Consider the following 26,004-nt stretch of genomic DNA (forward strand, 5'->3'; position numbering starts at 1 on the left):
GGTACAACTACCTTCCTCCCCTTTTAACAAAAAAAGGAGCCGAAACTTAGAGAGCCTGCTTGAGGATGCCCAGGTGATGTCAGAGCCACGTTCCAACTGCAGCACGCTGACTCAGGTCCGGTGTTCCAAAGCCAGGCCATTGCAGGCAGCTTCCAAAATAGGTCTTGGATCAACTCTCCCTGAGCTCCCATAAACCGCTATTAGTCCTTCTCCCTTGGCTTCTAAGGTAACAGCCTCACTGATCTGCTTCTGTACCTCCCCCATAATCCATTATCCTCTCAGCAGCCAGAGCAATTTTTTTAAATGTAAATTGAATTATATGATACACTTGAGAGTTTAAAACACTTTAATGGATTCCGTTTGCCTTTCGGATAAAGTGAAAAATGTAATACTATTTACACGGCCCCTGGATCTGGTCCTGTCAGTCTTTCCCTGCTTCTTCTGCCTACCCCTACCTCTCTCCCCACCTCCCACCCCCTTCCACCAGCTGCAGTGCCCATTTCTGGAATACAAGGTCTGTCATACCACAGGATCTTGGCCCGTGATGACCTCTTCCTGCTTCTTGGAGCCGTCTTCCCCCTAATCTGTGCCGGTTCTCAAAGATGGCTCACCTGGACATCCAATTAAAATAGATTCACCCCCGGGCGCCTGGGTGGCTCAGTCGTTAAGTGTCTGCCTTTGGCTCAGGTCATGATCCCAGGGTCCTGGGATCGAGTCCCACATCGGGCTCCCTGCTCAGCAGGAAGCCTGCTTCTCCCTCTCCCTCTCCCACTCCCCCTGCTTGTGTTCCTGCTCTCGCTATCTCTCTCTCTGTCAAATAAATAAATAAAATCTTTAAAAAAATAAAATAAAATAGATTCATCCCTTGTTGACGAGAAGGCGGAGAAAGGGTTTAACAGACTGAACCACCCAGGCGCCCCCACAGAGACTCTTAAAGAGAGAGAACACATTGAGGGTTGATGGAGGGAGGTGGGTGGGGGATGGGCTAGAAGGGTGATGGGTATTTGGGAGGGCATTCGTTCTGATGAGCGCTGGGTGTCATATGTAAGTGATGAATCACTGAATTCTACTCCTGAAACCAGTATTGCCCTGTAGGTTAATGAACTAGAATTGAAATAAAAATAGATTCACCCCTGTTACTCTCACTTAGAGCAAACTCTACTTTCACAGCACCTATTTATTTCTGCATTTATCGGCTTAGCCTCTGCTTCCCCTGTGCTTCCTCGTGTCTCTGCTTCTATCTCCCCATAAATTCTGTGACGGCAGACATTCTGTTGGCTTTCTTCCACAGTCTAGAACAAATGCATTGTAGTTGAGTGAACTAATGAGTCAAAGATGTGTTACTAAAATGATCTTGCTGATGTAGTGGTTAGCAAATTTTGATGTAAAGTCGAAGTCCTCTGTATTCTGCCTACAGAGAATGGTGCCAAGTGTTTTACCTTCAGAACTGATTTGATTTAAGACCAACTTTCGTAGGGTGATAAAATACCCATGGCACCAACTGGAAAATAACTCACACGAGCCTCACTGACACATGAGTGGTGGTGCATAGGAGTGTGAGCTCAGCCTATTTGGAAGATGGGGACAAGCTCTGTCTGCTAAGACTCCTCACCCTTCTCTGCCCTCGACACACACACCTCTTCTCCAGCCATCCTGTCTCTGCTCATGGGTGTGCTCACCCCAGCACTAGAAGTGGGCCATAGTCCAAGGACATAGGATACCAAAGAAAAAGCAGTTTGAAGAATGTCACTGGAGAGGGACACCTGGGTGGCTCAGTGGGTTAAGCATCTGCCTTTGGCTCAGGTCATGATCCCAGAGTCCTGGGATCGAGTCCCGCATCGGGATCCCTGCTCAGGGGGAGGCCTGCTTCTCCCTCTCTCACTCCCCCGTTTGTGTTCCCTCTCTCTGTCATATAAATAAATAAAATCTTTAAAAAAAACAAAAAAGAATGTCACTGGAGAAAAATGGGAGTTAAGGTATTAGAAAGTAGGAGACTGCTGAATGCCATGGCCATTCAAACACACTGTTCTTAGAGTTCACCAAAGCTCACTGTGGTAGATGATCCTGCGGATATAGAAGTCACTATGCCAGCTTGTGCTGTGGATGGAGGGAGTTAGTGGGCCGGGTCGTCCAGTGGATGTTGGAGACAGTAAGCCAGGTCTTCATATAGATACAGAAGGGTTTTATAAGCTGCTGATACACAGTTGCCATTTCCCCTTCTTTGTTTTCCAAACCCTAATCTAGTAGCAAAGGGCTCGTACCTATCATCATATAAAAAGGAGCACCTTCTAGCGAGGAGAGCCTGTTCCCTACCACTGTCATTCCTCTCTGTAGGGCGCAGTTTGTCTCTCGAGAGTTTTCAACTGCACCCCTCACTTGTGCCCTGCTAGAAAACCAAGAACATGCCTTTCCTCATCCCTCATGGTGGGGGTTTCCAGATTTCGAATTTCAAAGATAAACAGTTTGATTAATGACTTGAAGGAATGAAATAGGGTTACCAAATGTTTACTTTTCTAAATGAGGACATTTATAAACAAGGACCATAATGAATACCATAATTTTATAAACGGAAAGCTATTTCAACACCAAAAGGTCCAAGAAGCCTATAAGCTCAAATAGAGGGCAGTATTGAAATCAAATAATGTTACCAGTTTTTTCAAAAAGTATTCCTTTGTTCTTACCTTTTTTATTTTATCACGAATTGATGTGAATATTGGTAGAAATCAACACCAGTGTTTGAGAACCACTGTCTCGCTGAACCTAGCATAGTAATTTGCATGGAGCTCATTGTTAAATTGAATAACCCAGGGGTAATCTAAGGTTCACCTAACCTTACTTTGCTTTTTAAGTTAATAATTACTCCAGAAAATTTGTACCTGATGGATATATGGCAATTATAGCTTTCTGCCTCTCTGATATTATCACTCATTTTAAGTTCCTTCTAGTTATTTCTTTTTCTTGGGTTAGTTTCTCAATCCCATTTGTAATTATAACTCTTTACATGGCAAATACTGTGTTGAACAGGATTTGGAGGGGCTTTGTATGTGTTCAAAATTACCTCTAGGTCTGCAATAAGGATTTCTCTTGTTCTCCTTAGCTTTCTGGCTCTCAAGCTGAATTCAGTCGGTGGTGGCATAAAGAGATGAAAGCAGTAAAATTTCCATCCCAGGGGACAATCTTCGATTATTATCTGGACCACAAAACTAAGAAATTCTTGCCTTGGGCTGATAAAGTCCCCAAATTTACTATGGATCCAGAGGTACCTCTGCAGGTAGGTGGATGGAACGTAGTAACTTTCAAGCCACACTGTGCTGCTTTGAGCCTTTTTGTTTCACGTCTGAGCCGTCCTTCTTTTCCTGCCTGATGGAAAAATTTTTGTTGATATGGTCAAGCATATATAGCATATTGCCTGGGAGAGAAGAATCTTAGTTATAAGAACAACTAGTGAGACGGCTCTTAAGTTTATGCAAACTTTTTTATTAAAAAATTTCAGCTTAAGTCTAGAGTAACTGCTTTCTTAATATCTCAGACATTTTGTGAGTTTTATTAAAAATCAAAGACATATTTCTGTTAGTTCCAGTGATTCTTATATCTGACCGTATTGTGAATTTATTAGACAGCACTTTTCACTAGAACGTCTTTCCTTTAGCCCCCTAAGCCATAAAATGGATGTGTTCAAGCTCCTCAACTCAGAGGTTTCCAATTCTCGTGTCCGCTGAGAAATCAAAATGAATCTTTTTTTGTTTTTTAATTATTTCTCTTCATAGATTGTTGTTTTACATTTCTCTGATGTTGACTTATTCTTCAGTCGTCTTCTTCTTCTGCCCCAATCTCTCTTCCTTTTCATTAGACTTCTTAAAATCGCGACATTCTGATTCACTTAGGAGCTTAGTGCTTCCAATGGCGCTGTGTGACTAGAGTATAGGGGGTTTCCATGGTATTAACTAGGCAGCTGGTGTGAAATAAGAGAAAACCCAGTGTATTCGCTTCCTGGAGCTGCTGGAGCAAAGCGCCACAAGGTAGGTGGCTTAAACAACAGACATTTCTTGTCTCGTGGTTCTGGAGGCTAGACGTTGAAAGACCAAGTGTCAGCAGGAATGGTTCCTTCTGAGGCTGTCAGGGAGAGTCCGCTCCAGGCCTCCGTCTGGAGGTCCCTGGTGATCTCAAGGTGCCTTGGCTCATGGCAGCATAGCTCCAATCCTCACGTGGCATTTTCCCCGTGTGTGTCTCTGTGTGCAAATTCCCCTTTGTATAAGGACACCAGTCATCGCACTAGGGGCCTACTCTACTTGTGTGAGTGTCCAGGGGCTGCCCTAACACGATACCACACACTGGGTGGCTTAAATGTCAGAAATTCATTTTCTCACAGTTCTTTCCCGAGGCAAGAAATCCAGGATTGAGGTGTTGGGAGGTTTGGTTTCTCCCGAGCGCTCTCTCGCTGGCTTGCAGATGGCCGCCTTCTTGCTGTGTCCACACATGGCCTTTGTGTGTGTGTGTGTGCCTCCCTGAGCATGTCTCCAAGTCTGCCCAAATTTCCTCTTCTCACAAGGACACCAGTCAGATGGGGGTAGGGCCTACCCTAACGGCCTCATTTTAACTTAATCATCTCTTGAAAGATCCTGTTTTCAAATACAGTCATATTCTGAGGTAGTAGGGATTTGGGCTTTACCATATGGATTTGGGGAAGACACAGTTCAACCCATAAACCTAACCGTGAGGAAACTTCACGAACAAGCAATCAGAAGTAGGATGGCCCCAAGACTGATTAATTCTGTGACTTGGTGATATCACCAAGGATTTGGGTCTTTCCATCTCTGCTCTGCCCTTCTTAACACTGGCATCATTTTTAAGACTAGTATCCTTCCTGGTCTGGCTCCAGTGTCCCAGGAGTTACCTTCAGAGGGAAAGGACACTTTGTCACATATTTTTTATTAAGAGTGAGGAAACTTCTCCGAAGCCCCAGAGCAGACTGCCTCTTGAACACCTAATACCCCAGGGCTCACAAGCCGCCCCTAACCTGTCTCAGGCCAGGTACTGGGTTACCCTAACTGGATTTGACGGGGCATCACACTACCATAGGAGCCAGGTTGAGCACATGAGTGCGTGGAAGAAGCGTGGAGACTTGGACAAAGTGGGAGCTCTGACAGGAAGGGAAGTGAAGAGATGGGTGCTGGGAGGCAACCAACCATGTCTGTTCCATCTGCTTGATATATTTTGAAATCTGCTTTTGCTCAACCTGCCTGGACTTCACCTACCTGGGAGTATTACCTAGCTGGCTGAAAGGTGAGAATTCATAATTAACCAAAGACCAAAAACTGGTATAGCGAGGTTGATGGATCTGACCAACGACATCTTTTATTCAACAGGAAACCTATTAGAACTTTATAGTCTTACTCTACACACAGTTGTACCAAGTGTGGTTATTCCACTAACAGCTTCTTAACATACTGGAAGGGAACCATACTGAGTCAGCAATCATAGTCAATGCTAATATTACATAAGTCTATCTCAGACCCTTTTCTAATTGCTTTACGTAGATTAATCCTTAAAACAACTTTCTAAGGCATAGCCTATTAATAACCTTTTACATATGGAAAATGGGAGAGCCAAGAGATGACATAACGTGTGTCCAGTCCATGTCCTGACGCACCTTCTGTGTGGTAGGGCAGACAGGGCTTGGGCTCTGGACGGGCTTGAGTTTTAATCCAAGTACCACCACTTACTACTTTGCTGTGACCTTGGTCAAGTTACCATTGTTCTCTAAGCTTTAGGTTCATCGTGTCTGAAATGAAAATCATGACACAACTCCCCTCGTAAATTAATTATGAGTATCAGATGACCTAGCGTATGAAGCTGCTTAACATCGTACCTGTCACATACTCAGCTCTCAGGAAGTGTGAATTATTGTGTAGAGAACGGAGCTAATAGCCAAATTAAAAAGCACATGATGACAATGAGCAGCCAAAGAGGAGAAAAAAAATAGTGTAAAATGTAACTCTGATGAAAAACAGTCATCTGGGACTGTTTGATGTAGCATAGAACAGTCTGTGCCTTTCAGTAGGCCCTGAGAGTATCACCAAATTAAAACAGAATTCTAGTGTAAATATTCATAATCATGAAAATGATCCTGAATGATCTATAAAATACTCAGTTGTGTTCAGTATAAGCTAACCAAACAGGGGAGAATATATTGCAGAATTTAGGTGTTAATTTTTTTTTTTTAAGAACCAATCTGAATCTTGCAGGTGGTTTTTTTTTTACCCCCTTTTTAATTTGGCCACCAAAAATGCAAGAAATGTCAACTCTGTTTTAATCACTGTGCAGGATTCTATTTCTTGCATATCTGCACCTGCTACCTCTTTCCCTGACTTTATATATTAGTCCGTGTTCCCTGAATCAGGTTTATTTCTGTTCTTCTTTTTTTTTTAATTTAATTTTATTTTTTCATGTTATGTTAGTTACCATACATCATTAGTTTTTGATGTAGTGATCCATGATTCATTGTTTTCATATAACACCCAGTCCTCCATGCATTATGTGCCCTCCTTAATACCCATCACCAGGCTAACCCATCCCTCCACCCCCTCCCCTCTAAAACCCTCAGTTTGTTTCTCAGAGTCCATAGTCTCTCGTGGTTCCTCTCCCTCTGATTTCCCCCCTTCATTTTTCCCTTCCTTCTCCTAATGTCCTCCATGGTATTCCTTATGTTCCACAAATAAGTGAAACCATATGACAATTGACTTTCTCTGCTTGACTTATTTCACTTAGCATAATGTGAAAGTTGGGTATTCATCCTTTCTGATAGCTGAGTAATATCCCATTGTATATATGGACCAAATCTTCTTTATCCATTCATCTGTTGAAGGGCATCTCAGCACTTTCTACAGTTTGGCTATTGCGGATATTGCTGCTTTGAACTTTGGGGTACATATGGCTCTTCTTTTCACTACATCTGTGTCTTTGGGGTAAATACCCAGTAGTGCAATTGCTGGGTCATAGGGTAGCTCTATTTTTAATTTTTTGAAGCACCTCCACACTGTTTTCCAAAGTGGCTGTACCCAACTTGCATTCCCACCAACAGTGTAAGAGGGTTCCCCTTTCTCCACAACCTCTCCAACATTTGTTGTTTCTTGCCCTGTCCATTTTTGCCATTCTAACCGGCGTAAGGTGGTATCTCAGTGTGGTTTTGATTTGAATTTCCCTGATGGCTAATGATGATGAACATTTTTTCATGTGTCTGTTAGCCATTTGTATGTCTTCTTTGGAGAAGTGTCTGTTGATGTCTTCTGCCCATTTTTTGACTGGATTATTTGTTTTTTGGGTGTTGAGTTTGAGAAGTTCTTTATAGATCTTGGATACCAGCCCTTTATCTGTAGTATCATTTGCAAATATCTTCTCCCATTCTGTGGGTTGCCTCTTTGTTTTGTTGACTGTTTCCTTTGCTGTGCAGAAGCTTTTTATCTTGACGAAGTCCCAAAAGTTCATTTTTGCTTTTGTTTCACTAGTCTTTGGAGATGTATCTTGAAAGAAGTTGCTGTGGCCGATGTCAAAGAGGTTACTGCCTATGTTCTCCTCTAGGATTTTGATGGATTCCTGTCTCACATTGAGATCTTTCATCCATTTTGAGTTTATCTTTGTGTATGGTGTTAGAGAATGGTCGAGTTTCATTCTTCTGTGTATAGCTGTCCAATTTTCCCAGCACCATTTGTTGAAGAGACTGCCTTTTTTCCATTGCATATTTTTTCCTGCTTTGTCGAAGATTATTTGACTATAGAGTTGAGGATCCATATCTGGGCTCTCTGTTCTGTTCCATTGGTCTATATGTCTGTTTTTGTGCCAGTACCATTCTGTCTTGGTGATCACTGCTTTGTAATATAGTTTGAAATCAGGCAATGTGATGCCCCCAGCTTTGTTTTTCTTTTTCAGCATTTCCTTGGCAATTCGGGGTCTCTTCTGATTCCATACAAATTTTAGGATTGTTTGTTCCAGCACTTTGAAAAATGTCATTGGAATTTTGATCGGGATGGCGTTGAAGGTATAGATTGCTCTGGGTAGCATAGACATTTTAACAATGTTTATTCTTCTGATCCATGAGCATGGAATGTTTTTCCATCTTCTTGTGTCTTCTTCAATTTCTTTCATGAGTGTTCTGTAGTTCCTAGAGTATAGATCCTTTACCTCTTTGGTTAGGTTTATTCCGAGGTATCTTACGGTTTTTGGTGCTATTGTAAATGGAATCGTTTCTCTAATTTCTCTTTCTACAGTTGCGTTGTTAGTGTATAAGAAAGCAACTGATTTCTGTGCATTGATTTTGTATCCTGCCACATTACTGAATTGCTGTATGAGTTCTAGTAATTTGGGGGTGGAGTCTTTTGGATTTTCCACAGAAAGTATCATGTCATCTGTGAAGAGAGAGAGTTTGACTTCTTCTTTGCCAATTTGAATACCTTTTATTTCTTTTTGTTGTCTGATTGCTGTTGCTAGGACTTCTAGTACTATGTTGAACAATAGTGGCGAGAGTGGGCATCCTTGTCGTGTTCCTGATCTTAAGGGAAATGCTCTCAGCTTCTCCCCTTTGAGGATGATATTCGCTGTGGGTTTTTCATAGATGGATTTTATGAACTTGAGGAATGTTCCCTCTATCCCTATATTCTGAAGACTTTTAATCAGGAAAGGATGCTGTATTTTGTCAAATGCTTTTTCTGCATCAATTGAGAGGACCATATGCTTCTTCTCTCTCCTCTTATTCATGTGTTCTATCACATTGATTGATTTGTGAATGTTGAACCACCCTTGCATCCCTGGGATAAATCCCACTTGTTCGTGGTGGATGATCCTTTTAATGTATTGTTGGATCCTATTAGCTAGGATTTTGTTGAGGATTTTGGAATCCATATTCATCAGGGATATCGGTCTGAAATTCTCCTTTTTGATGGGGTCTTTGCCTGGTTTGGGGATTAAGGTAATGCTGGCCTCATAGAATAAGGCTAGGAGGATAGGTATTATTTATTCTTTGAATGTTTGGTAGAATTAGCCAGGGAATCCATCAGGCCCTGGACTCTTGTTTTTTGGGAGGTTTTTGATCACTGCTTCAATCTCGTTACTGGTTATTGTCTGAATCTATTCAGGTTGTCAATTTCTTCCTGTTTCAGTCTTGGGAGTTTATAGATTTCCAGGAAGGCATCCATTTCTTCCAGGTTGCTTAATTTATTGGCATATAGTTGTTGATAATAATTTCTAGTAATTGTTTCTATTTCCTTGGTGTTAGTCGTGATCTTTCCCCTTTCATTCATTAATTTTATTAATTTGGGTCCTTTCTCTTTTCTTTTGGATAAGTCTGGCCAGTGGTTTATCGATCTTATTAATTCTTTCAAAGAACCAGCTTCTAGTTTTGTTGATCTGACCTACTGTGTTTCTGGTTTCTAATTCAATGATCTCTGCTCTCCAATCTTAATTATTTCTCTTCTAATGAGTGGCTGAGGCATCATTTGTTGCTTTTTCTCTAGTTCTTTAAGGTGTAAAGTTAGTTGCTGAATTTGGGATTTTTCTATTTTTTTGAGTGAGGCTTGGATGACTATGTATTTCCCCCTTAGGACCGCCTTTGCAGTATCCCAAAGGTTTTGGACCAATGTGTTTTCATTCTCATTGGTTTCCATGAATTGTTTAAGTTCTTCTTTGATTTCCTGGTTGACCCAAACATTCTTGAGCAGAGTGGTCTTTAGCTTCCAAGTGTTTGAATTTCTGCCAAATTTTTTCTTGTGATTGAGTTCCAGTTTTAAAAAGCATTATGGACTGAGAACATGCAGGGAATAATCTCAGTCTTTTGGTATCTGTTGAGACCTGATTTGTGACGCAGTATGTGGTCTATTCTGGAGAAAGTTCCATGTGCACTCGAGAAGAACGAGTATTCTGTTGTTTTAGGGTGGAATGTTCCATATATATCTATGAGGTCCATCTCGTCCAGTGTGTCATTCAAAGCTCTTGTTTCTTTGTTGATTTTCTGCTTAGATGATCTGTCCATTGCTGAGAGTGGAGTATTGAGGTCTCCTACAATTAACGTATTGTTATCAATATGACTCTTTATTTTGGTTAACAGTTGGCTTATGTAGATGGCTGCTCCCATGTTGGGGGCGTAGATATTTACAATTGTTAGATCTTCTTGTTGGCTAGACCCTTTAAGAATGATATAGTGTCCTTCTGTGTCTCTAACTACCGTCTTTAGCTTAAAATCAAATTTGTCTTTTATAAGAATTGCTACCCCAGCTTTCTTTTGAGGTCCGTTGGCGTGGAAGATGGAACTCCATCCCTTCACTTTCAGTCTGGATGTATCTTTAGGTTCAAAATGAGTCTCTTGTAGATAGCATATGGATGGGTCCTGTCTTTTTATCCCATCTGCAACCTTGTGCCGTTTTATGGGAGTGTTTAGGCCATTCATGTTGAGAGTGATTATTGAAAGATATGAATTTATTGTCATCATGTTGCCTGTGAGGACCTTGTTTTTATAGATTGTCCCTATAAATTTCTGTTGTATATCACTCTTGGGGTCTTTCTCCTTTTATAGAACCCCCCTTAATATTTCTTGCAGGGCCGGCTTAGTGGTCACATATTCTTTCAGTTTCTGCAGGTCTTGGAAGCTCTGCATCTCTCAATTCATTCTAAATGACAGCCTTGCCAGAGAAAGTATTCTTGGCTGCATGTTCTTCTCGTTTAGTACCCTGAATATGTCTTGCCAGGCCTTTCTGGCTTGCCAGGTCTCTCTGGATAGGTCTGACGTTATTCTGATGTTCCTCCCTCTGTACGTAAGGAATCTCTTCCCCCTAACTGCCCTTAAGATGGTTTCCTTGGTTCTGAGATTCACGAGTTTTACTATTACATGCCGGGGCGTTGGCCTGTTTTCCTTGATCTTAGGAGGGGTCCTCTCTGCCTCTAGGACAGGAATGTTTGTTTCATTCCCCAGATTAGGGAAGTTCTCAGCTACGATTTGCTCAGATATATCTTCTAGTCCTCTCTCGCTCTCCACCCCATCAGGGATCCCGATAATTCTGACATTGGAATGTTTCATGGTGTCACCTATTTCTCTGATTCTATTTTCATGGATTTTGAGTTGTTTTTCCCTGGTCTTCTCTTTTTCCTTCTTGTCTGTTAATTGGTCTTCTAGATCAGTAATTTGTTCTTCTGCCTCACTTACCCTAGCTGTTAGATTATCTAGATTAGATTGGATCTCATTGATAGCATTTTTAAGTCCTGCCAATTCAGCTTTCAGTTCCGGCCCTTAGGGATTCTATGTTGCCATTAATCGATTTCTCCATTCTAGCTATTGTCTTCACAGTTGGTACTCTGAATTCCATCTCCGACATCTTGGTTATATCTGTATCCATTTGTAAATCTGTGGCAGAAGTAGTCACAGTCTCTGAGTCTTTTCTATTTTGGGGGTTCCTCCTCCTAGTCATTCTGTTGAGGGGTGGTTGAGGGAATGTACAGCGTCCAAAATTATTGACCACAACCCAAGCAAGACGCACCTGTTTTATAGGGACCTTAGGGTTGCTGGCCTCTTGTTCTCCCACCCTGTCTCCTGGGGGAGGGGTGTGCCGCACTGTTACTCAGGCATCCCTGTTGCCCTGCCCCCTGTGGTGGGGGATGGGCTCAGTGAAAACCGGTTTTGGGGGGCTTTTGTTCTCTGGTGGCTTTCCCTGGCAGCTTTCCGCATCTCTTCTGAGAGTCAGAGCAGAAGAGACCGTTTCCAACTCTCTGCCTCAGAGCGGAGAGATCGCAGTCTGTTCTTCAGTGAGCTCTCCAGGCCACACTATATCCGTTTGTGTCTGTGCTGCTATAAACTGCAGTGTCCTGGGTTGTGCACCCCTGCACAGGGCTCCCAGTCCGCCTCTAGGTCGGAGCACGTCTCTGCCCTTTGTGCTTCTAAAACCTCCAGCCGCCCCCAGTTCGCACACATGGCCCCACTACTCTGGTTTCCATCTAAAGTCCTTTCCCTGCCGTTACCGGTCTGCAAGTCTGTGTCCCGTCCCCAGTGCAGGAGGCTGTCACTCACCAGTGGTGTAGGATCCTCATGGCCAGGCACCCTCCTGCTGCCGTTTATCCTCCAATATCTGCTCCCCACAGCTCCCCACTTCGTACCTGGGAACCAACCGCCTGTGAGATTCTGTTTGTAGAGATCTAGATATACTTTCTTACATCTCAGGCTGATTTCATGGGTGTTCAGAGTGGTCTGGTAGATATCAGCTCAATTCCGGGGACCGGTCAGAATAGGGTCCCCTACTCCTCCGCCATCTTTTCCCCTCCTCCTCTGTTCTTCATTTTATTTTATTCCCCTAAGCCACCTCAAATTTGTTGTGAAACAATAAAGTATATAAATAAGTCGCTAATTTTCAAAGCAGAAGCATTGCTATAAAGTTTTTCTTTTTTAACAAAACAATGCATAATATGTTTGAAAGTACTTTGGACTTAGGAATATTTCACTTAAAATCACTGTTTCCTGCCATTGGGTCTCTCCCCATGCAGAACTCCTTTAGTCTAAATTCTGCCCTAATCGTTTGGCCACTTAATCTTACCCAGCCAAGGCATTGCTCCCAACTTTGATTTATGTGTGTCTTGACTTTTCAAATGTTTTGTCAGCTCCTAGAGAGTGGTGGGCGGTTTCTTAAACTTTTATTGGATTCCCTGGTATGCCTAACACGGGGTTGGACAGAGTATAGGTACTCTGTGAAAGGGGCTTTGGCTAGTACTTAAGTTGGAAAAGATAAATCCATTGCTTATGCTACTGCATTTTGATGGTACTACCCATTTGCTCTCCTCAAGTTATGATGTCTGAACTCTGACAATTCAAAACTGAAAATCAGGTAAGATCTCTCCTACCGAGTGTGAACTTGAGTTAAGAATTCTTTGGATCTCAATTCTCAAGTGACTGTGTTGCTTAAGATAGAAAATTTTGGAATGCCTCTCTTTCTGACTTTTCTCTCATTCTATCCTTCTCCCCCTCCCCCCCCCCCACAGAGAGTTGTGGTTCACACATCAGAGACAACCCGTCTCAGATATTTCGTAGAGTTGCTGCTTGAGAAAGGACAACCCCTAATGCTGGTAGGAAATGCTGGGGTGGGAAAGACAGCCTTTGTAGGTGATACACTGGCAAGTCTCTCTGAGGATTACTTCGTGTCCCGTGTGCCTTTCAACTACTATACAACATCTGCAGCTCTGCAAAGTAAGTGTTCTCCTGCTTATATTTTAGAAACAAGGCATCAGAAACTGTCAAGGCTGGGGCATGTAGCTGGAGGGGACGACTACTTTCTCTAGGCTTTAGACCATTTTGCTTTGGCCTCAGATGAATTTTTACTTACCACCAATCTGGGTAAAATATACTTTGTTTCAGTATTGTGATTTTGGCTTTTTATATCACTAGTGACTTTATTTCACTTATTACTGTTCAGAACAGCAAGAATCGACATCAGCAGTGTTCATTGCTTTGCCTCTACACAGTTTGACCACCTTTAGTCAATTTTATGGAGCCCTAGCAACATAACGATGTCCACAAGGAAGAGTGTCCTGGTTACCTTTTCAAGTAATGGATTGATTTAGGAGAACTTCATTAAAACTGTATTGATGAAATGCCAGGCCATGAGCTGTAATTAAATCTTAGGAAAATTGTAAGAATAATTTTAGCCTTTGAATAAATATATCGGTGTAAACAAAAGAACCAAACAGATTTGGGGCATTCTGAGTTAGGAGGGGCAAGCTAAGTAGACATGGGAAGTGAAGGAGATAGTGTAGAAAGAGCTGCTATTTGTAGGTCTGTCACTATCCAGGAAATTGTCAGGGTTATGTTGGTGGTGAGGGCAGTGAAACTCCCTATTATCTAGTAGTTGATTAAACCTATTGAGTTGCCTTGATTGTGGTTTCTGTGTGTATGTGTGTGTGTGTGCGTGCGTGTGTGTGTGTGTGTATGTGTGCACACGGTCATGCACATCGGTATATGTTGTTACTGCTTTCCTAGCTTTATCAGTAGAGGTTAATAATAAATTTTCTTACTGACTGACATCATTAACTCAGCCAAGAGTGATTTTTTGTAATCTCTTAATGAGGTTTGTCTTTCTTGACCTCATGAATGGAACAGTTAAAAAAATCCAACTTGAAGATGTTTCATTTAATTCTTTAGCAAATTTATATTATTTATCTATTTTTCCCAAGGCATTGTGTCCAGTGCATGTTTTTCATTCACAGACACAGAAGGAGGGATCACTTTATCACTTGTAAATGGAAGATTAGGTCTACAATTCAATAATCGAACAAAGTACTTCACTGTACTATGAGTTCATCTTGCTAATTCCTGAAAGGGTACAGGCATGGTGTAAGATTTAGACATTGCCTGTTAGCACAACAAATAGACCAGTGTACTTGAAAGATTTGGGTTTCAGACCTTCAGGATGGGGTGTAATGCAGGCAAAGATAGGATTTGAGATAGAAAAATGAGTGTAAGCAAACAGAGGAAAGAGAAAATTACAGAAGACATGCAATTAATTGAATCTCTAAGTTGGCTGAAGCACAGAGATGGGGTAGAACATAGAGAAAAGGTTACAGTGGTGCGTTGGAGCTAGACTGTAGGTAGAAGGCCCAACTGTTAGGTTTGCCATGGAGTGAGGGGATTTCTGGGACATGAGATTTTTATTGTTAAAATCAGCATAGTTCAGGGGGTCTGGGTGGCTCAGTGGCTGACCGAGCTGACTCTTGGTTTTGGCTCAGGTCATGATCTTGTTGTCATGAGATTGAGGCCCTAGTTGGGCGCTGCACTGGGTGTGGAGCCTGTTGGAGATTCTCCCCTCCCCTCTGCCTTCCCACTGCCCCCCACCACCGTTCCAACTCACATGTGTGCGCTCTCTCTCTCTCAGAAAACAAATAAACAAACAAACCAGGACAGCCCCAGGCAATGTGGAATGGTCACTATAACTGTAGAAAGAGCTAAGATGCAAGCTGAAGAGAATGTATTTCCTTTGGTAGGAAATGGCGAGCCATTTATGGGGAGCAAGGATGCAGGCTGTCCTTTGGGAGGAGATGTCTGAGGTGGGGAGACCAGTCCCCCTGGGTAGTGTACCAGCTGAATGTAACGTTGCTCTGACTAAAATGGTAGAAAGAGTGGTGAAAGGGAAGAGACATGAAGTACCATTTACAGGCTGTAGTCAGGCAGATCTGGGACCAGGAGAGAAAGATGATACTAAAGCTTGGCACCTGGCTAAGAGAGTGTTAATCTCACAAAGAGGAGCACAGAAGGGAAAAAGGAAGAGATGGGTTGTGAGTGGGCAAGAGGCTTGTTTGGTGTGGGCCAAACATCCAGGCACCAGTGGCTGGTAGGAAGCACGCATTTGGAAGTGCCAAGCCACTGCTTGGAAGAGGGCTTTGTTAATTTATTCCTGATATACTTCTTTGTTCTTTCATTCATTTAACAAATGGCTTATTGTGGTTGTCATCGGGAATACAGTCATGAACACGATGCAGTTCCTTGTCCTCAAGCTACTCATAGTCTCTTCGGAGGGCCAGCAATTATTAGACACTATGTCTTATACACACTCGGTTCAGGATTTCCTACTCCCAGCACAGTCACTGAGGCACATGAGGAAATGTAAGTTAATGTGTGCACACGATAGAGTCTGTGTACAGCCTTCCCTTATACCTGTGCCCTTGGATGACCCAAGAAGAGAGGTATGGGGACTCTCTCTGTTGTGCGTAGGTACCTCTCCTGCAGGGGTGATAGGGAAGGACAGAGGGAGCAGGCCGTGGGTTAGAGTGTGTTCAGGCAGCAAACCGTTCAGACCAGCCGCAGTGTGGCCTCGATTGCTGGCCAGTGTGATGTTGTGTGTCAGATGTTGACTCTCCAGGAAAGGAGAGGCGAGGTGAGCTGCCAATAGGAGGGAGGCTGGGCAGGAAAGCATGACACAGAGGAGGTGACCAGAGGGTCATCGCTGATACTGAACTGCACAGAGTTAATACTTGAAGACTTAGGAGTGGATGAAATGGACAGAAGATGAGGAAAAATGAGGAAAAAAAAAAAAGACGAAGGACAGAAAGTGACATTTTATCTGATCGGTGGGCAAAACGATGCATTTGTTTCAGGAATTCTTGAGAAACCTCTAGAGAAAAAGGCTGGTCGTATCTATGGTCCAGGAGGAAATAAAAAATTAGTTTATTTCATCGACGACATGAATATGCCCGAAGTGGACCCCTATGGCACAGTGCAGCCCCACACTCTGATTCGGCAGCACATTGATTACGGACACTGGTAAACGATTCTCTGTGTCTTCTTCTCTACTGAAATCTAATTATTGTTATTATGGATGAATGCCGAAGAATGAAATTACCCCAATTTCTTCTGAGGAGGAGGAGCATTTTCTGGGATGACTTTTAGGTTTCGTTTTACATCCCCCTTTCATCATCATAAATGCTGTAGGTTCCCTTTGTATCTTTGGAAGAATTGGATTGAAAAGCGTCTTAGATATATTACTGTCTAGTTGAAGCATTAAACTCTCAGATACGTTAACTCGCACTAAATTACTTAGACACCTAACCTTATTCTGTGGGATGTAGCTGTTGGGTAATGTCTGGGCCTTGCAGTGTGTCCGTCCCTGCCGTTAACTAGAGGGAGAGCCCCCAGCCTTGCTGTGGATATTGCTCACCAGAAATAGTCACGTGGGAATCAGTAAGCAGGAACAGTAGGTATTGACTCAGTTCCTTATGTTGATTCAGGCATCAGAAGAGCTATGTAGCCTTCCGTTTTCTAAGCTTTAGTTTTCGTGTCTCTGAGTTGAGGCTAACACGCCCAGCATCACAGAGAGATTATAAAAATCAAGGGAGACAGTTTGTGAGGACGTCCTTCATAAACTGGGGGATTTTGATGTGTTGTCATCTTCAGGTTTTGGACTTAAGGCTCTGTTTCCTGGTTTTCAGGTATGATAGACAGAAGGTGATGCTTAAGGAAATCCACAGCTGTCAGTACATCGCCTGCATGAATCTGATGGTGGGCAGTTCCACGATCAATCCTCGACTACAGGTAGGATGTGGAGTCCTGCTGTCGCCCAGATAGGCCCTGAGTAAAACCTCAAACATTGTAGATTGTGATTCTTGAAGCTTTTCGTACAAACTAGGGCTCCTACTGGACTTTTGTTGGAAGCTTTTTTTTTTTTAATTATTTTTTTAAGAGCAGGTACAGGTTTACAAACTGTTTCAGCAGTTTTAGTTGAAAGGACTGCAAAGAGTTCCCTTAATACCTTCTCACCCTCCTCCCACCTCACTTTACCCTATTATGAGCATATTGCATTAGTGTCCTGCATTTATTACAGTTGATGAACCAATATAAATTCATTATTATTAGCCAAAGTCCAAAGTTTACATTAGAGCTCATTCTTTGTGTTGTGTCTTCTGTGGATTTTGGCAAATACATAATGCCAGGTATCCACCATGAAAATACCATACAGAATAATTTCACTATACTAAAAATTTCCTGTGCTCCACCTAATCATCCATCCCCCCACTCCTGAATCCCTGTCAACCAGCTGATCCTTTTATTATCTCCATAGTTTCACCTTTTCCAGAATGTCACACATTTGAAATCCCACAGTATGTGGCCTTTTCAGATTGGCTTCTTGGACTTAGCTTAAATACACATTTAAGGTTTTGCCGTGTCTTTTCATGGCTTGATAGCTCTTTTTTTTTTTTTTTTTTAACCACTATGTAATATTCATTGTATTGGTGTACCAGTTTGTTTATCCATTCACCTATTGAAGGATGCCTTGGTTATTTCCACATCTTGGAATTATGAATAAAGCTGATAAAAATATTAATGTGCATGTTTTGTGTGTACATATAAGCTTTTAATAACAATAACCCCCACCAACTATAACACACAAAAAACAACAGTATACAACAGTAAGTGTTGGTTAAACCCTTACCTGGAATCAGCTGGGGGTCGGCTGGGTGACTCTATCAGCGAATCTCTGGTGGCTTTGACTAAAGTGATAGGGACAGGGTGGCTCGGTTTCATGTGTCTTTCATCCGTTAATAGGCTTGTACAGTCCATGGCAAAGGTCGGGCCTTAAGAGAGCAAGTGGAAACACGCAGGCTTCTGACAGTCACTGGCACAGTGTCATTTCCGCCTCACTCTGTTAGCTCAATCGAGTCCTATAGCCAGGCGCAGAGTCAGAGAGAAAGGTACCACAGTGACATGGCAGGGGGCACGGAATACAGGAAGTGTTAAAAAAAAAAAAAAGCCTTTTTTTGCAATCTAATGGTTCCATTATAATCCCTATTATATGTAACTCTTACATTTCTTTTGTTTTGTTTTTCAGAGACATTTCACTGTGTTTGCATTCAACTTTCCATCCTTGGATACGCTGCAAACCATCTATAGCCAAATTCTTAACTTCCACTTTCAGCAGCAAGCCTTTGGTCCATCACTTCTCAGGAGCGGCCCCTCTTTGGTACAGGCAACAATCATGTTCCATCAGATGATGACACATAACTTTTTACCCACAGCTGTTAAATTCCACTACGTCTTTAATCTGAGAGACTTATCAAACGTCTTCCAGGTACCTTGGTGGCTCTGGGTTATGCATCTTGGGTGGAGGAATGATTTTGGTAAGATTAATGGTGTTCGGGCGCCTGGGTGGCTCAGTTGGTTAAGCGACTGCCTTCGGCTCAGGTCATGATCCCGGAGTCCTGGGATCGAGTCCCGCATCGGGCTCCCGGCTCAGCAGGGAGCCTGCTTCTCCCTCTGACCCTATCCCCTCTCATGCTGTTTCTCTCTCTCTCTCTCTCAAATAAATAAATAAATAAAATCTTTAAAAAAAAAAAAAAAAGATTAATGGTGTTCAGTTACGGAACTTAGTTCAAGGTGATGCTGTGTACTGTTGTATGTATTCTTGGGTGTTACACCATAAACTTCTCTGTAAAGTCTATATGGCAGGTTTATTCTCATTTTACCGATGGAACTCGTGGATTCTCTCAAGTGCAGAGACTTAGCTGCAGAAGCAAGGGTAGAAGTCTGACTCCCTGTTCTGTGTATTCCATATAAATATCTGAGTGCCTCATTTTGGGCCAAGTGAGGAGGATCATTTGTTATTTATTCTTATTTATACGATATGATTTTTAAACATACGTCAAGAGAAACATCACAATTTCTTACACCATTGGATTATTTTTACTTGACCTTGACACTTATTGGCTTACCTGGTAAAAGGACAGTGTTTCTGTATTTGGTTTGTAAGGAAATTCCAAAGAGGGAATTGAAACCGGAATTTAAAAAAAAAAAATCAACTGGTGTGATCTACCCTCCACAGAAAAAGCAGTTAGAGGGTTATTTATGGCCTGAAGTTCTTTTGTGAGAGGGGTAGTGGAGAATTTCAGGAGACTTCTTTATCTTTGGTGATTTTTGCTTCTTTATATTTTTATAACCCTCTTTTCTAAATCACTCTGCAAATGCCTTACAACCATAACACTGTGTCAGACAACAGATTCCTGAGACCAAGCTTCCACTCGTTCTCATCGCTGTATTTTTAGCACCTGCTGGAATGACTTTGCTCAATACAGTGTTGTTTAAAAGCTGATTTTTTAAAAAATTATTTATTTATTAGAGAGCATGAGAGAGGAGGCAGGGGAGGGGCAGAGGGAGAGGGTGAGAGAAAATCTCAAGTAGGTGGCATACTGAGCACAGAGGCGGACACGGGTCTCGATCTCGTGGCCCTGAGATCATGACCTGAGCCGAAATCAAGAGTCGGACGCTTAACCGACTGAGCCACCCGGGAGCACCAAAGCTGATTTTTAATCTTAGGGAAAAACAGGAAGGAAAGCCATAGGTGACACGGGATGAGAGGCTTGCTCACCGCTGTGTCCAGTCTGTCAGCTACACCTCATGCCACCAAACAGTTGTTGAGGCTTTGTAACTACTTGCCTCCAACTCTCTGTCTCTTCGAAGTCCAGAGCCAGCTGACTCTTTCCCGAAGGAGTGGGTCTATGAATCCAAGATACTGAAGGGTAGTATTGAAGGGAGGGGGGGTAGTCAAAATGTTTTGGGGCTAGTTCCAGATCTACCCACAAAGTGTGATTTCAGACAATTTACTTTTGGTCTCATATTCCTCATCTGCTAAATGGAAGGGTTAGATTAAGAGATATCAAAGGATTTTAGGATAAAAAGAAATGTTGATCCTGTGACATTCATGTTAGCTCTTTGTCCTTTGGGAAACTTCATCTGTTGGGAGACATGATAAACACAAGTCCTCAGATGAGCTATTTATTTCCTGGGCTGGCTTGTGAAATACAGTCTTAACCTATATTCTGAAACTGGGTATAATGATAGTCGGGTTTTTAAGATGTTACTTCTCAGAGAGTAAAACTACTATTATAATAATTCTACTTAGAGTAATTCTTTTAACTTAATAAATTGCTGAATTTAGTATACAGTTAAAATGTTAAAGGAAAATACTATTGTAGAATGTCACCAGTTTCCGAATTTTTAATTGTTCCCGTTCTTGCCTTGTAGGGCATTTTATTTGCTTCTCCTGAATGTTTAAAATGTCCAAATGATTTAATCCGCCTGTGGCTTCACGAGTCTTCTCGTGTTTATGGAGACAAACTGGTAGACCCAAAGGATTGTGATTTGTTTCAGAAAAAAATGCTGGAAACTGCTTGTAAATATTTTGAAGTAAGTGTGTGGGATGTCCAAGGTCACTCTTTGCTCTGGCACTAATCAGTGTTGGGGCAGAGTCAGCTAAGGATGTGAACAAATTGGGCACATGCTTACCTTGCTGGAACAGCCATGATTCCAGAATATACTCGGGTCTGTCCTGGGGAACATTCTGCCCAGCGACTCACAGACTGACCTGCAGGTTCTGCCTTTGGTGGGCCACTGTGCTTCCAGATGGCTCATTCTGGATGGCTGACGTGAGCAGATTGTTCTCTCCCTCCTCCTGCAGGGTGTAGACAGTCACGTGCTGTTTCAACAGCCCCTCATCTATTGCCACTTTGCTCACGGCGGCCAAGATCCGTGCTACCTGCCGGTGAGGGACTGGGAGGTGCTGAAGACCATCCTTACGGAAGCCTTAGCCAACTACAATGAACTGAATGCTGCCATGCACCTGGTCTTATTTGAAGACGCCATGCAGCATGTGTGAGTTGACAAGTCACGATGCTTTCTCTCAGAGTAAAAATGGCGAGGTCTCCACAGTCATCGTGCTTCTGTGCAGCATACTCAGTACTCCAAGCTAGCAGCTCCTGTCTCTTGTTTGCCATACAGTATAAAACTGCAAGGGTCTCGCTAAGTTACATCCTAATCTTAATCATGTCTGAGGCCAGTACACTACTTTCTGAAGCATCGTCACAGCCATAATTTCATTTTATTTCACTGTAGCCCTGATAGGTAAGAAGATTGAGAAAGAGAAAGGCATGGGACTCATTCAAAGCCGTAAGGTTCCTAACTGACAGAAACAAGATGAATGGAAATTGCTGGTCATTGATGAAACATGTTTACTGAGTGCCTACTGAGTGCTAAACGGGAACAGTGGCAGCCGATTTACTTCTGGTACAAATTAGTAAGGGAAGGGGGCATGTTTTCTTGGCAGATAATTAGACAGATGCTGCTGTCCTGATGTAGAGCTTGGCTGACAAGGCTCTGGCTCACCTCCTAGACTGGGTGCCTTGTGCAGTGCACAGATAATGCAACCATCCATCGCTCCCTTGCTGTCAGACATTGTTCTAGGTACTGAGGATACAGCAGCAAACAAGATAGTCTAGTCCTTATTCTAGTTGAGCTTACATTTTAGTGATGCTGATGAACTTTTATAAAGACATAAGCAAGCAAGATGGCAGGAAGTGACGTGTCATGCTGAGAAATAGATCGATTCCGAGAAATAAATATGTGCATTCCCATAAAAGGCCTGGGTATCTCTATGAGGAGGTGCCATTTAAGGTAAGATCAAATGGTAAGCAGGAGCGAAGCCTGGAAAGACCTGGAGGAAGAACATTCTAGGCAGGGGCATATTTCATGGGGCCCCAAGGCTGAATGTTCAAAAACAGAAAAGGGGTCGTCATGGCTGCAGAATGGAGAAAAAGTGGAGAGAGCAATATTCGACAAGTATGGAGATGCCCGAACGGGTTTTACTGACCCAGGGTATTTCCCTATAACCGGAGGAAGGAGTTTCCGTTTTACTCTAAGTGCAGTGAGAAGTTTTTCAACAGATTTTAGCATGGGAATGACGTCATTTGTGGAAGGGTCCAAGCAGCTGGCCCTTGCTGCCGCCGTGTGGGCAGTTGGACGCACCGTCACGTCCGGCACTGCTCCCCTCATCACCATGATTTGTCACTGGCTCTGTTAGTTTGCTAGCGTTGTACCGAAATACCGCATATGGGTGGTTTAGAAAAACAGGTACTTATGGTCGCACAGTGGAGGCAAGAAATCTGAAAGAGACGTGACAGAGAGCCATGCTCCCTCTGCAGATGCTGGGAAGGATCTGTTCCAGAATTCTCTGCGAGCTTCTGGTCGTTCCTTGGCTTGTGGTGGCTTACCCAGCCCTCACATGGCCTTCTCCCGCTGTGTGTGCCTGCGTCCAAATTCCTCTGTTTTAGAAGGACCCCGGTTATCGTGGATAAGGGGCCCGCGTTACTGCAGAATGATACTGTCTTGTCTTAACCAGTTACTTCCTCAGTGACCCTATTTCCCGAGAAGCTTTTATTCAGAGGTACTAGGGGTTAGGACTTTCATATATGAATTGGGGGTTTGCCATTCAGTAAGTAACGTTGGCCTTTCCAACAAGGGATGTTTGGGCAAAGATTAAAATAAGGAAATCATGGTTAAAAATGAGTCAAGAAAGAAGGAAGTATGGGAAGAAGGAAATTCAAAGAGACACCCCAAAAAGGCAGGTTTCAGTTTTCACGAGCGGCGAAGAAAAACTTGGGAGACCTCCCCATCATGAGTTATTATAAGCATGTGAAGTATTGATTGATTCATAGCTCCCTTTGCAGCTTCCGTCCTCTGATGGCACACACTGGTGGTAGGTAAAGTCTATGACTGCGCTGCTAATTGAAGTGTTAGTGTCGCTGTTCCTGCTTGGCTTAGGACACTGACTGTGAACAGGAATCATGGGGCAGGTGAGAGAGATGACCCATTGCCACCAAGGGCGAGAGTCTTCTCCTCAATCCTTCATCGGGGGCTTCTCGGTGGCTTTCAAGAGGAAGGCTGTTGCTTTGATCCGGGATTGTGAGCTCACAGCTGATTTACTCAGGGTTAGAGATGATCTCAGAACGCATCCTCAAGGCCTCCTAGGAAGGAACTTTATTGCTTCGAGAATCTGGTGAGGTCCAAACCTCAAAGCATACATTTAAACAAAAGGAAAACTCAGCTTTGTAACTTGGGGTTTCATTTGCCTCAGAGTAATTTCATGGCTTTCCCAAGGTGGTTTTGTTGTATAGTCATGTGAAGTCAACCTCATGGACCTGCCTGAGCCGCTCACGATGACCCATCTCTTTAGTTATTGATGGTTTGCAGCTGAGATGTGCTTGTCCTGGTATAAGTGACCCCAGCCTTGCTTTTCCACAAAATGCTTTGGTAAAAAATTATCTAGGTGCATCAGTCAAGGCCGGAAGCTTACATTCATTTGAGAAAAGCAACCTAGAACTAACATGATGGTGTCTCATTTGTTGCATTTGGGTATCCGTATCCTTATATTTCAGTTTCTTTCTTTTCTCAGTATTTATAACATAATTATGACCTATTTCTTCATCCAAGATGATAAGGCCAACTTACTCTGAACTGTAAAATGTAGCAATAATATCAGTAGCTCAATCATTCAGAATCTCTTCCACAATATAGAACAAGGGATAAGGAAATTAGTTGGCCTTGCTGGATTCTGAAGGTTTCAGTAAATCTCCTAAAAAGTTTCATAAATTTTCTAGAGTGCTCGAGGACAGACAAAGCTTTGTTGCAAAGGAAGTAAGAATCCTAGAGGCAAGTGTTGAATCTGCATGAAGTAAATCACATTGAGATGTTTGTTGGCCTAAACAAATCCAGTCTTTCCAAAATAATTCTACAGCACAAGTTTCTGGCATGAAGACATTCTCCCTTTGATGTTTGCTGCACATGGCTGCTGGTGTAAAATTGGGGTCTTTCTTGCTAGTCAAAAAAACTTGAAGCCTTGCAGAAAGGCCTTGTATATGGATAGTAAGGAAGCAATGAGAGTCCCGGATGTGATCTCCACAGGGACACTTGGTTGGGCATCCAGTGTGAGGGGCCTCTTTTTTTGATGGGGAAGCAGATGAGCAAAGGCTAAAGGTGTAAAATAAAAATTCAGATTTTGTGTCTAGACACTTTTCTAAGAAATGAAGCAGACACAGTTCCTAGGCCCCGCAGTCTTCTGCCATGGTGTGCTGTCCCTGAGCAGGTGTCGCATCAGCCGAATCCTTCGGACCCCTCAGCGTCACGCACTCTTGATTGGCGTGGGCGGCAGCGGCAAGCAGAGCCTGTCCCGGCTGGCAGCTTACATCTGCAGCCTTGAGGTCTTCCAGATCACTCTGACTGAAGGCTTCGGAATCCAGGAACTTCGGGTGAGTCAGAGTGGGAGGCAGCCCGTCTCCCCTCCCGCCTGGCGGATAAAGCCTGAGCTGGTAGCGTGCCCACATCAGCTCTGACTCCCAGATTTGGCCAAGGCTTCCCCAACCAAGAGGGGGAAGACTTTTTGGGGATTTCGTTATATTTGTCTGTTTCTCCTTCATGATAAATTTAGTAATCATAAAATTTGTTAAGTGTTTATAGGTATATAAACCTATAAGCCTATAGACCCAACTCAAAATATTTTATTAAATACTTGCTTACAACAGGGGGCACCTAGGTGGTGCAGTCAGTTGGGCGTCTGACTCTTGGTTTCAGCTCAGGCTATGATCTCAGGGTTGTGGGATCGAGCCCCACATTGGGCTCTGTGCTCAGTGTGGAGTCTGCTTGGGTTTCTCTCTCCTTCTCCCTCTGCCCCACCTCCCTGTGTGCGCTCTCTCTCTCTCTTGAATGAATAAATCTTTTGAAAAATAGTTTACATGCTTGCTTACAACAAACGTGCCTTTTCCTTTGTACTGACTACACCTGCTGTTCAACACCGTTAGTACTCCTGTACGTTAGAGGGGAAGAAAAAGATACTGCCTTTACAGGTCCACTTTGGATGAATCATGAAAATAAAATGTGGTGAGAATACATTCAAGAAACCCCCATGTGCTTTTAAAAGTTGGCTTTTTCATCACAACAGTACTTAAAAATAATATTCAGAGTTTGTGGCAAGTGAAATGTGGGTGTAATGCGGCCATTTTCAACCCAAAAAAGAAAACAAATCCCATGCTTTCAATATTATTAAACAAAGCTAAATAAATAACTAAACAAAAACTGTTTTCAATGAAATAGTTGTTGAAATGAGCGGAATCTTCCTTTTACTGCGTTGCTTGGCAAGGGCGTCACCAAATGCGTTTTCAGTCTATTTGGAGGGAGTTGTCCACCAGCCGCCGGTTGTCATCCCTATGGTCCATTAAGCCAGGAACATGGCGCTCATCATTAAATGCCAGGAAAGGAGGTGATGTCATGCTGTTTGCCCCCATGCGGGATCACTGAGAGAGAAGAAGGTGTGAATGGGGAAAGCTCTCAAATTATAGTTAGTGAGTTCTTCCCAGCCCTCACACACATACTCCCCACGTCACATCAGCATTTTAACAGCGCATGAATGATGGCCTCCTTTCCTTACAGGTAGATCTTGCCAATTTGTACATCAGAACTGGAGCCAAGAACATGCCCACTGTGTTCCTGCTGACAGATGCCCAGGTTCTAGATGAGAGCTTTCTCGTGCTGATTAATGACTTGCTGGCATCAGGTGATTAAACCAACACATTCCTTGAAAGATCTTCCCCAGTGACAAATTATCTGTAGTTGCAGTGAACTTTAAAGAGAGATAATTTGTCTTTGAGATGTTTGCTGGGGCAGTCTTTGGG

General features: G+C 42.9%; 1 protein-coding gene across 1 annotated transcript in view; it reads left to right on the plus strand.

Annotated features, from left to right (window-relative positions):
- Positions 1–26,004, plus strand: part of DNAH11 (dynein axonemal heavy chain 11) — a 321,947-nt gene that overhangs the window by 165,396 nt on the left and 130,547 nt on the right. The window contains exons 46-54 of the mRNA XM_078059358.1: positions 3,098–3,275; positions 13,013–13,213; positions 16,114–16,279; positions 16,945–17,047; positions 18,342–18,581; positions 20,531–20,692; positions 20,964–21,157; positions 24,423–24,585; positions 25,763–25,886. Coding sequence (XP_077915484.1) covers positions 3,098–3,275; positions 13,013–13,213; positions 16,114–16,279; positions 16,945–17,047; positions 18,342–18,581; positions 20,531–20,692; positions 20,964–21,157; positions 24,423–24,585; positions 25,763–25,886 — 1,531 coding nt within the window. The remainder of the gene's footprint in view (positions 1–3,097; positions 3,276–13,012; positions 13,214–16,113; positions 16,280–16,944; positions 17,048–18,341; positions 18,582–20,530; positions 20,693–20,963; positions 21,158–24,422; positions 24,586–25,762; positions 25,887–26,004) is intronic.

The sequence above is a fragment of the Halichoerus grypus genome, chromosome 12 (genome assembly GCF_964656455.1).
Source record: "Halichoerus grypus chromosome 12, mHalGry1.hap1.1, whole genome shotgun sequence".
NCBI lineage: Eukaryota > Metazoa > Chordata > Mammalia > Carnivora > Phocidae > Halichoerus > Halichoerus grypus.